Source organism: Vipera ursinii (assembly GCF_947247035.1).
Source record: "Vipera ursinii genome assembly, chromosome: 8".
Lineage (NCBI taxonomy): Eukaryota > Metazoa > Chordata > Lepidosauria > Squamata > Viperidae > Vipera > Vipera ursinii.
In genome coordinates this window covers 1,420,354-1,432,603 of record NC_139519.1, presented here as the reverse complement: position 1 = coordinate 1,432,603, position 12,250 = coordinate 1,420,354, and the positions used below count along the sequence as shown (strand labels likewise).

At 38.7% G+C, this 12,250-nt stretch overlaps 1 protein-coding gene across 3 annotated transcripts in view; it reads left to right on the top strand.

The window, feature by feature from the left end:
- The window catches only part of POLB (DNA polymerase beta), a 57,735-nt gene that overhangs the window by 6,671 nt on the left and 38,814 nt on the right, over positions 1-12,250 (top strand). For 2 of the 3 annotated variants that reach the window (XM_083368299.1, XM_083368298.1), the window contains exons 2-9: positions 904-961; positions 1,071-1,160; positions 2,044-2,110; positions 2,445-2,519; positions 3,934-3,992; positions 10,738-10,787; positions 11,319-11,370; positions 12,165-12,219. In XM_083368299.1, the coding sequence (XP_083224425.1) occupies positions 904-961; positions 1,071-1,160; positions 2,044-2,110; positions 2,445-2,519; positions 3,934-3,992; positions 10,738-10,787; positions 11,319-11,370; positions 12,165-12,219 (506 nt within the window). The remainder of the gene's footprint in view (positions 1-903; positions 962-1,070; positions 1,161-2,043; positions 2,111-2,444; positions 2,520-3,933; positions 3,993-10,737; positions 10,788-11,318; positions 11,371-12,164; positions 12,220-12,250) is intronic. The other variant, XM_083368300.1, reaches the window with a different exon arrangement.

The window sequence follows — 12,250 nt, the reverse complement described above, 5'->3', positions numbered from 1 at the left end:
CACAACTTCTGAAGGCAAAGCCCTTCACTTGGCTGTAGAGGGGGGGAGCAAAGCTTGAATTTATGGGGGCACAACTCTATTCTCTTGGGGAGTTTGGGGATTGGACTAAAGGTCCATTTCCCAAAATGCTTTTGGACTCCCTCTGTTTTAGTTAGATAGTAACAGTGTGCTTTCCTTTACCATTAAAATTAATATCATAGAAATTAATAGTCCCTATGGAAATGAAAATGGCCTCCACTGTGAGCGAGGATGTGCAGCCTCCTGAGCTCCGGCTGGTGTACCTGAACGCCAGGTCCATGGTTAACAAAGCTCCCCTTGTTAGGGATTTAGTTGAGGGTGAGCACGCGGACCTGGCTTGCATCATGGAGACTTGGTTGGGCCCAGAGGGTGGGGTCCCTTTGGTTGACCTCTGCCCACCAGGTTGCCGGGTGCTACACCGGCCACGAGCTCAAGGTAGGGGTGGGGGTGTGGCGGTAGTTATCAGGGAGACCTTATGTCCGCGGGAGACCACCGTTCCTCAGATAGTCGGGTGTGAGTCTCTCTTTTTGAGATTTGGTCCGGGGACGCAGTTGGGCTTGCTGCTGGTGTACTTTTTGCCCTGTTCACCGCCCTGAGTCCTTCGGGAGAAGGGCGGTATAAAAATTCAATAAACTTAAACTTAACTTAAACTTTTCCCAAGGCCCTGAAGAGTTGCTTCTGCCAATGGGCCTGGAGACCCCATCAGGTGGCTCACAAGATTTGTCGCCAAGGGGACGTGAGATCATTGCTTTTTGTATTGTTTTTATATTGGGATTTTATCCTTGTATGCTGCCCAGCGCCGTTGAGTTGAGCGGCCATATATTTTTTAAAAAATAAATAGTTAAATTGAAAGGTTTTAATTTATGCTCTTTATACTGTTTTCAGAATTGGCCAACTATGAAAAGAATGTGAATAGAGCTATTCATAAATACAATGCTTACAGGTAAGATTTACACTTTGTGAACTATCATCTAATCTATTTCATATGGAATCTCTCATCGCTGTTTTAGAACAGGGCTTTTCAACCTTTTCATCCATTGTACCACTTTTAGGATATGGCAACATCTGAGTACCACCAATCGCCTAGCAAAGTGTCAAAAACTTGATGACCAAAAAAAAAGGAAAAAAGTGATGAAGTTCAGGTAGTCCTCAACTTACAACAGTTCGCTTAATGACTGTATGAAGTTACATTGGCACTGAAAAAAGTGCCCCCCAAGCCACAGCCAAGCAAGACACCTGCCTGCCCGCCTGGCGGCGCTCTTCCTCCTGTCTGAGGTTTCCATTGTTGTGAGCATTTCTGTTGCGGATTGGCAGCATGGGTCGGGTGGGGGGGTGTTTGGTTTTTATTCCCCCGGTCTGCTGGGTGGTTGCAGCAGGTTTTGGTCACTTAACATGACCCTGGGACACTGTGATCATCATAAATATGAGTCAGTTGCCAAGCATCTGAATGTAAATCACAAGACCCTGGAGATGCTGCAACATTCCAGCTGATCAGTGGTTCTTCTGGGCTCAGCAGAAGCACCGGGATCAGCTCTGAGCTCCAGCTGGAGCCTGGTGCTGATCCTGGCACTTCCACTGAACCCTGACAGCCCTGAAGAAGTGCTGATCCTGGCACTTTCACTCAGCCCTGCAGCTCTAGCCACCTCTTGCTCAGGCTTGTGCAGTGCTGCCACCAGTTTAGTTCATTCCCCTCCCCCGCTACCCCTTTTCTAGGATGGTCGCGTACCACCTGCCAGGTGCCAGTGTACCACAGGTGGTACCCGTACCACTGGTTGAAAAGCCCTGTTTTAGAAAATATGGTAGAAATTTTCCTTGTATTTCTTTTTTGCAAGAGGCTGTTCTTGGAATTCTATCATGCAATTTGTAAAACACTTTTGCCATAGACCTTTCCAGCTTGGCGGACCAGCAGGAGGGGGAGGAGAGGGGATGGTTCTGTGCAGGCGGCTGGGGCGGGCTTAGGGACACCCCCCCAGACTGACAGCGTTGCCCAAATAGGAAGATACTTTTTTTTCTTGTCCCATGCAGGAAAGCAGCATCTGTAATATCCAAGTACCCTAGCAAGATAAAAAGTGGGTCTGAAGCAAAGAAATTGGTAAGTTCTAGATAAGAATAAGGAATTTTCAAAAGTTTTGGGGGAGTTTTTACTTGATACGGTTGGTATTTCAGTCAAATTTCATTGAGAAATTGCTTCATTTTAAATATTCTAAATATAATTAAATCCATTTAAAAAGGTGTTTACTAAACAGGTTCATGAGAAATCTCATACTTCTGTTTTACAGAAAACAGATCTTATTCTGCTGTAAAGGACAGTTGAGAAATTTTGCAGGAATTACTAAATTGAGAACATTTATGCGAAGAGCTTGTCTGATGTCACTGGTTACTAAATGTAAGATTTGGGTTTTTTAATGTCATCTTCATATTTTTAGGATGGCATAGGAACTAAAATTGCTGAAAAGATCGATGAATTTTTATCTACTGGAAAATTACGTAAGATAGAAAAGGTAAATATTTGAATGCTTAGAGTCTTATTTATAATAATAATAATGTTGGAAGGGATCTTGGAGGTCTTGTAGTCCAACCCCCTGCTTAGGCAGGAACCATATACCATTTCAGACAGATTTCATATATATTTTCATTAAAGCTAAACTGGACTATTCCATTGGTTAATTGTCCTCACTGTCAAGAAGTTTCTCCTTAATTCTAGGTTGCTTCTCTCTTTGATCAGTTTCCAATCATTATTTCTTGTCCTGCCCTCTGGCGCTTTGGAGAATAAATTGACCCTCTCTTCTTTGTGGCAGCCCCTCAAGTACTGGAATACTACTATTATGTCTCCCTAAAAAGTAAGCAGTGGGGTACCACAACACTCCGTCTTAGGTCCAGTACTCTTCAACATCTTCATCAATGACTTAGGCAGGAATAGCCAACACCCCAGAAGACAAGCTCAGGATCCAAAAAGATCTTGACAAACTGGAACAATGGGCCCTATCCAACAAAATAAGTTTTAATGTGGAGGAAAGCAAAGTTTTACATTTAGGCAGGAAAAATCAAAGGTACAACTACAGATTAGGTGAGACTTGGCTCCTGGTGGATGATCACTTAACTATGAGCCAGCAGTGTGCAGCAGCAGCCAAAAAAGCTAATACAATCCTGGGTTGTATAAACAGGCATAGAATCAAAATCGTGCGAACTATTAGTACCACTTTATAAAACCCTAGTGAGACCACACCTGGAATACTGCGACCAATTTTGGTCAACATACTACAAAAAAGATGTTGAGACCTTGGAAAAAGTTCAGAGAAGAGCAACTAAGATGATCCAAGGCCTGGAGATTAAAACATACAAAGAACGGCTGCAGGACTTGGGTTTGGCTATTCTAAAGAAAAGAAGAAAAATGGGTGACAGTACTGCAGTATTCCAGTATTGGAGAGGCTGCCACAAAAAAGGGGTTCAGATTATTCTCCAAAGCACCAGAGGGCAGGACAAGAAACAATGGTTGGAAACTGATCAAAGAGAGAAACAACCTGGAATTAAGGAAAAACTTCCTAACAGTGAGGACAATTAACCAGTGGAACAGCTTGCCTTCAGAAATCATGGGTGTTCCATCTCTGGAGGTTTTTAAAAAGAGACTTGTCTGAGATGGTATAGGTTTTCCTACTTGAGCAGGGGGCTGGACTAGAAGACCTCCAAAGTTCCTTCCAGCTTCTATTCTATCTATTCTATTCTATTCTATTCTATTCTATTCTATTCTATTCTATCTGCAATTCATATGCTAATATACAGCTCTCATGCATCCTTATGATAATGTTTCAGCCCAGCCATGCTATGACTCTTTGTGTGTGTGTGTGTGTGTGTGTGTGTGTGTGTGTGTGTGTAAAACTCAAAAGTAGTGATTTTATTATATTTTCCTTGCTCTAGATTCGACAAGATGACACAAGCTCTTCTATCAATTTACTGACCAGAGTTAGTGGCATAGGGTAAATTTATGTGCATATTTAATCTTAAACTGCCAGAATGGGTATTTGGAAAAGGCAAATAACTGAAATCTAAAAAATAGGAATCGGGTTTCCTGAACAAAATAATACTAATAAAAGTAATTACTACTATACTTAATAGTAGCATGCTTGGGATAAATTCATGCTTGGGATAAATTCATCATCCCACAAAAGCATGTTGTTGTTGTTACCCAGTGAGGCACTCCTTGATATGGTTATGGGGCTTATGTGCTCTGACGAAAGTGAGAGCTTTGCCAGAGGTTCAGTCATACTGGACAGGTCTCCTCAGAGGTGTCAGACAGAATATCTCTTCCATAAAAAATATAGTGAGACTACAGTAAATTACAGAAATTTGTACCAGCTTAGTTCTTGCCCAAGTTAACAAGGACTGCACTAGATGTTGGAGTTCCTGGACATCTGGTGAAAAATGGGCTACAGGACTCAGGACTGTGGGTTGAGCAACCAGGGCCAGGTTAGAATTGTAGTGGAATAGGAATATTTGAAATTGATCAATATATCAGACCGTTAATTATTGTATATTAGAAGTGTTAGTGTAAAAGGTTTTATATTGTGTTAGCAATAGAAAATATTATTGTTAAGATATAAGGTATCAGTGACCATAACTTTAGAAGAAGAATATTTCAGGTGTGGCAGAGGGAAAGATAAAGATTGTACACAAGGGGGAGGGCTGGCTGACGTCATTTCGAAAGATGACAAGCATTCCCAACCTAACAAGAGTTGGGACTGGAAGAAGGCAGATAACCCAGGCCACATCGGTGGAACTAAGCCCAGCAGGGCAAAGATCGATAGAAGAAATGATGCCACCTGAGAGAGCAGGCTCACTCAAAAGATTTACAATCAATGCTACAATCTCTGCAAGAGGTTATGCTGAGAAATCACGAGGACTTGAAAAAAAGAAATAGGTGAAATAAGGAATGATACTAGAGAACTTAAAGAGAAGATGGGAGCAATGGATGGAAAATTCGAATGTTTCCAACAACAAATATTGAAAAATGAACAGAAATTATTAGAAATGGAAGACAGAATGAATAAAGAAGAAAGAAGAGTAGATGAAATGAATGAAAAACTCTTACAAGCAAACAAAGAATTAGAAAAAAAAACTGTTATCTTGCTTGAAACAGAGAAAGCAGATCATTAACTACACTTTCAAAACGTGAAAGAAGAGAAATGATGACAGATTTGTTGGCGAGGGCCTTAGGGACCAGGAAAGAGGAAACGGCAAATGAGATCGATGAAACATATAGAATCCACACAAATTATGCGAGAAGAAACAACTTACCTAAGGAAATTTTAGGGATGGTTTTTAATTTTAGGGATGATTTAATCTTTTTAAATTTGTTTTTAATTTTTGTACTGGTTGTTTTAAATACCCTGTAAACCGCCCTGAGTCCTTCGGGAAAGGGCGGTATATAAATTTAATAAAATAAAATAAGTACATATTAGATTTGTTAAGAAGTCAGTCAGGGACGAGATCTTGCACAGAACTAGAGACGACCCAATAGAACACAGAGGAAAACAACTAACAGTTCTCAAACAAGTCCCCAGGAGGGTAAGAGATTTAAGAAGGCCCTATCAATACATCACATCAAAATTAATAAGACAAAACATCAATTTTAGGTGGCTGATGCCAGAAGCAATCCTGGTGACTTGGCAAGAAAAAAGACATAGGCTGGATATGATAGATAAAGCAGAAGAATTTTTTCAGCAGTATCTAGACAACGAAGGTGAATCAGAAGAAAAAGAACTAAGAGAAGAGGACACAGAGAGATACAACAGAAAGACACGAGAATCACAAGGCAAAGAACAGGAAACGAGAAAAAGCGAAATATGGCAATGACGATGAAAGCAGACTCAAAGAATTTAAGGAAGACAGATCGACGAGAGTGACAGGATCAAAATATAGACAGTAATGTGGAAGAACTAACAGCACTATCATTAAATGTAAACAGTTTAAATTCCCTGGCTAAGAAAAATAAAATTTTGAGCAGGCTCAGTAAGAAAGACATAATAATTTTACAAGAAACACATATAAAGAACCAGCACCAAGATTTATTAAACTACCCTAAGTTAGGAATTAAATTTGTATCACTCTCACAGCAGAAAAAAGGAGGAATTTTGATATATGTCAAGGAAAGAATCCTAGCAAAACAAATCTATCAAGATGAGGAAGGTAGAATATTGATAATTAAAATCTCCCTGAATAAAAATAAAATAGCCCTGGTAGGAATTTATGCCCCCAATGATGGTGGAGGAACTTAATATCCAGGATAGTTGGAGGGAGAGAAATTTGAATGCAAAGCAATTCACATATTATTCAGGGCGTCACCAATCCTGGTCTAGAATTGACATGGTCTGGACAATGAAAGAATTAAATTCATATGTAGACAACATAGCAATAGATATTAATACATGGGCAGACCACAATCCCATTATAATTAAATGGAAAGGACAGAAATCAACAAGGAGGTGGACCCTAAAAAGGCAATCTTAAACCAAAAAGAATTTAAGTGTAATTTAAGAACAAATGCGGATATTCTTCCAGACGAATAAGAAAGAGGAGATTAACATCCAAAACCTATGGGATACGGCCAAGGCAGTCATGAGAGGAACCACAATTGGATATATGGCCAATGAAAATTTTAAAAAAGGCAATATCAAAAAAGTTTAGAGGAAGAGCACAAAAAACAGTAAACAGAACTACAAAAACCCCCACAATGTAGGGACCTAAAACGACAACTAGATTTAAATAAGCATAAACTGAATATTATAGAAAAGGAAGAAATGGCACATTTAATGAAGTACTAAAAGTAGCAAAAATCCCAAATTCATGGAAAGAAGCAACCATCTTGCTAATTCCTAAAGAAAACTCCGATTTGACCTGCATTAAAAACTATAGACCTATTTTTTATTGAACTCGGATTACAAGATCTTCATGACTGTAATGGCAGAAAAATTAAAAAGATACTTGGTTGAATTTATCTATACTGACCAAAACGGTTTCTTACCCAAAAGGCAAATAAGACACAGTGTTAGGATTATATTAGACACCCTAGAATATTATGAATCACACAATGAAAAACAAATGGCATTGATTTTTGTTGACGTTCAGAAAGCATTTGACAATGTCAAATGGAATTTAAATATATGGAATTTGGGGAAAGATTCATAAATATGTTTAAAGCAATCTACTCTAAACAGGAAGCAAAAGTAATTCTAAATGGAGAATTAACAAGCTTTCCAATACAAAAAGGTACGAGACAAGGCTGCCCACTTTTAGCACTATTAATTGTACTCTCTCTAGAGGTATTAACAAGAATAATTCGAAAAGATAAGCTGATTAAAGGATTAAAAACTAAGAAAGAGACATTTAAACTACAGGCCTACGCAGACGATTTAGTTTTTCTTTTAGAAGACTCCCTAGAGTCCGGAACAAGACTAATACAGGTTCTGGAAAATTACGAAGATGTAGCTGGGTTGAAGATCAACAAAGAAAAAACCAAAATGCTTATTAAAAACATTTATTTATTTATTTTATTTTAATTCCATTTATATCCCGCCCTTCTCCGAAGACTCAGGGCGGCTTACAAGCTTAGCAATGTCCAACATGTCCAAATTAGAAGAAATTGAGCTAGCGTAAAAAATTAACATTCAAATATCTAAAAGGGTAAGATACATGGGGATCCAACTGTCGGCAAGATGCATCACACTCAAAAGAGAAAATTATGATAAATTAATAGATCAAATCACAGTAGACCTAGATAGATGGAAAAACTTGCAGCTCTCCTTCATGGGGAGAATAGCGACAGTCAAGATGAATATACTCCCTAAACTATTTTTAATCCAATGTGTACCGATTAAATTAGGCAAAGATTTCTTTGAAAATCTAAATAAAATTACATCCAAATTTATCTGGACCAAGAATCAAATTTAAACTATTACAAGATGCAAAGGGAAGAGGAGGGCTTGGCCTCCCAAATTGGGAAAAATATTATCAGGCGGCAGCATCTGTGTGGATAAAGGAGTGGATAAATCTAAAGAACAGAAGATTGTTAGCATTAGAAGGCCATGACATGCAGATAGGGTGGCATGCAATACTGTGGGACAGGAAACACAAGGCACCTCAGTACTTTAAGAAACACTACATTAGATGGGCACTAGTAGAGGTGCGGACTAAAATTAAAAAATTCAACTATATTGAAATTCCCAACTGGATATCAACATTGGAGATATTTATGCACCCAAAATTCATGAATTTAGGAAGAATGATTACGTACAAAGATAATCTAGATAAGAACAGAGAGCTGAAAACAAGGAAAATACTATTAGAAGATGGTATACAGCTGGAATGGTGGGCCTACTTGCAAATACAGACACGATACAGAAAAGATAAAAAAGAACCTGGGATAAAATTAGAGCACACAGAATTAGATAAAATCCTATTAGGAACAGAAGACAAAATTATAAAAAAGATATATCAATATTTATTAGAACAAGGTATGTTTGAAGAACAGGTTAAAGATACAGTGCTAATCTGGAGCAAAAAATTTGGCTATACCATTGAGCTAGACAATTGGCAATCAGTATGGGACAGGAACAGGAGGCTAATGCTAGCCACCACCTCTAAAGAAAACATATAAGGTGTTTTATAGGTGGCACCTTCCCCCCACAAGGCTAGCAAAAATGGATAAAAAAAAACTCACTGACATGCTGGAAATATAGAAAGTTACCCGGGACCTATTATCACATGTGGTGGGAATGTCTAAAAGCTCAAAATTTTTGGCACCTGATAAAAAATTGGCTTGAAGAGATAACATTACAAAAAATTGAACTAAACTCAGAAAACTTCCTACTAGGGATTATTAACGATAAATTCAACAAAGGATCTTTATACGTAATACTGCATATTTTGACTGCAGTAAGATTGGCTTATGCTCAAAAATGGAAAAGGAAAGAAACCCCTACTGAAGAAGAATTAATAAGCGAAATCCTATCCTGCGCTGAAATGGGATAAGTTAACATTAGAGATCAAAAGCAAAACCGAAACGGACTATTATGAAATTTGGAACAATGTACAAATGGCTAGAGTTGAGGAGCTCTGGGATGAATACCGACTGATTAGTTGATAGTTTAGAAACTTTTACAGGATAGAATTGAAAGATATTTAATTACATTGTAGAATCGAATGTTCACTAGAAAACTTACTGATGTTATATGCACATTTTGCTACAATGTAATTTTCTTTATTTTTGTTTTTTGTTTTCTTTATATAAGGTGATACTAATAGCAATGTTGAAACCAGGGAAGCTGTAACATGTCCACTTTTGTTTTTAATTGTATATTCAATAAAATTTTATATATTTTTTTAAAAAAGAGTAAAAAAGAAACTGAAATGAAAGAACCAGTAATAACAGCAGAAATGGTGGAGAAAAGGGCAAGGAAGATTAAGAATTGGTCATGCCAGATGAAAGATGAATTGCAAGGAACTACTCCACCTACTTGTTGCCAACATACTGGAAGGAGGTGAAATTGAAGAGTGGGTCACAGCTGCCAAAACCTACCTGATAATGAAAGATCCAGAAAAAAGGGAAGCACCAGGCAACACAGGCCAATTATCTGCTCACCAACCACTTTCAAATTATTAACTGGTGTGGTAGTTGAATCATTCCAACAGCATCTAGTTGAAAACAAGCTCTTTCTACCTGAGCTGAAGAGAAACTGCCCAAATAGCAAAGGAACAAAAGATCAACTTCTAATTGACAAGATAATTCTGGAAAACTGTAAGGGAAGGAAGACCAACTTGAATGTGCAAGTGGGGCTGCGAGCATGCAAGCACCGACCCACCACTCATCTGACCCAGTTGCGAATAGGACACAACCCAGTAGTGAGCCACGGCCCACAGGTTGGGGAGCCCTGCCATACACTAAATAAAATAAATGCTGTAAATCTCTCTCATTTTTACTTGTTTGGTATTTCCTCAGCTATGAATATGTCGGAACCCATTTTCCTGGTTGGGGGGGTTTGATTCGTCCCTTTCTGGTTTCTGTGGTTCTGTCATTCTCCTGAAGGGGAGGGGGGAGGCCCTATGGAATGTACTATTTCCTTTTCCTTTCGCTACAATGTATTCTCTGTGCTGTTTCTATCTGCTTGCTCTTTGAACTGTTTCCCCTTGATGTCAGCCTGGGGTGAGAAAGGAATGTGCCTCCGGCCATCTGGCTTATCTCTCGCTGTGGAAGAGAAAGGTGTGAAGACCCAACAACGTCTTCACATGGGACGGACTCCTTTATCGGCTCCATTCCCACAGCGGACTTAACGCCTGGGGATTGGCTCATTTGAACTGACTGGATGAACTATTGGGGTGGGGTTTGGGGCTCTTTTAACCTATTGATCTGAGCAGGAAACTCTCAGATCCTGCCTTCCATGCTTGCTGTCAGCTTCTCCTAATAAAAGTCCCTTTTGGAATGAAACAGTTCCAAGACTCCTGCTTTCTTGGGATGAGGTTTTGAAGCGGGTCCTTACAGAATAGCTTTAGTTTTCTTTGCTTCCCAAAGATTTTGAATTGGCACTATCTTATCTTTCTGAATTATTTCTACCATTTTGGTTAAGTAATCTGACAGTTTTCTTACTCAGATGTATTAATTTGAGCTCTACTGAGATTTTGCAGTGTAAATTCTGTCCAGTTATTAATGAGTTACCTTTTTCTTTGCAGTCCTGCTGCTGCGAGGAAACTAGTAGATGAAGGTATTACAACATTGGAAGGTGAGCCATTAAAAGGTTATTACTTGCATATCTACCTTTACATCTGAAAATTGAGAGATTTGTTGAGCACCCTGCTGAGACAGATTAGCAGACACCCTGCAAACAGAGTTTCACTCCCCTGTTAAAAAGAATCTTGTTGCTCAGTTAGGCTTGATTCTCCTGCATGATGATGTTATGTCAGTGTAACTGATGTATTAAAATTTGTATGATATGTTAGGTGTTATAGTATTTTTGTTTTGTTAAAAGAATATGTTATGTGTTGATGGAATATTAAAATTAACACAGAAATCAAATTGTTCCTGCAGTAACTAAATTTTTGACACCTTCCTCTGTCTTGTTTCTTCTCTCTCTCTCTCTCTCTCTCTCTCTCTCTCTCTCTCTCTCTCTCTCTCTCTCTCTCTCTCTCTCTCCCCCCCCCCACCTTAAAGTTTTCAAGAAAATAGATAGCTCTGTTTTAGGAAAGACTTTGCTTTTCAAGGAAGCTTGCTTTTCAAGAAATACTTAACTGATTCCATACTCTGTTTTTTCTAGACTTAAAGAAAAATGAACATAAATTGAATCATCATCAACGCATTGGATTAAAGTAAGATCTGCTTACTTTATTCATCTGAGGGAAGGGTGTTTTCATGCCTAGGAAAGGTGCCTCATTTTTACATTCTGATTGTTTTGATTCACAAGAGGCTTAACAGTTGACCCCAGGGTGAAAGGAGCTGAACTTGGCGAAACAGATTATTTTCCATTTTGTTTTTTTAGAGGAACAAATAGATGCATTGAAACTTACACGCTCCTTGAAAATAGACAAATGCTCTTGGATTATTTAAAAATTGTATCTCAATTGTGAAAAACCTTTCTTGAGTAATCTGTTAGTGGTCCTCATTATTTCTGTTCCTAATAGCAAAAATGGTGTGGCAGGGCGTAGCAGTGGAATTTTTAGTTGCAACATTCAGTTGTTATTTAGAATGAACTGCTATAAAATTGATCTGATGTGGCGCAGTGGTTAGAATGCAGCACTGCAGGCTAACTCACTGCTCACTCCAGCAGTTTGATTCTGAGTGGCTCAAGGTTGACTCAGCCTTCCATCCTTCCGAGGTTGGTAAAATGAGGACCCGGATTGTTGGGGGCAACAGGCTGACTCTGTAAAACCGCTCACAGAGGGCTGTAAAGCACTGTGAAGCGGTATATAAGTCTGAGTGCTATTGCTATTTCTAAACTCTGTCTAATATGCATGGTCATTTTCTTTAATGTTGATGTGCTTAAGTCCCAGGCAGAATTTGATGCCAATCTAAGCATTTCATTTCAACAGAATTTGTTTCAAAATAAATCTTGTGGATCACAGCCACAATTCATGCCTGATCCTCATTTATGTTGCATGCACAGATACTTCAAAGACTTTGAAAAAAGAATTCCTAGGAAGGAGATGCTTGAAATGCAGGTAAGCAATTATAACTCCTTCCTCTGAAGAC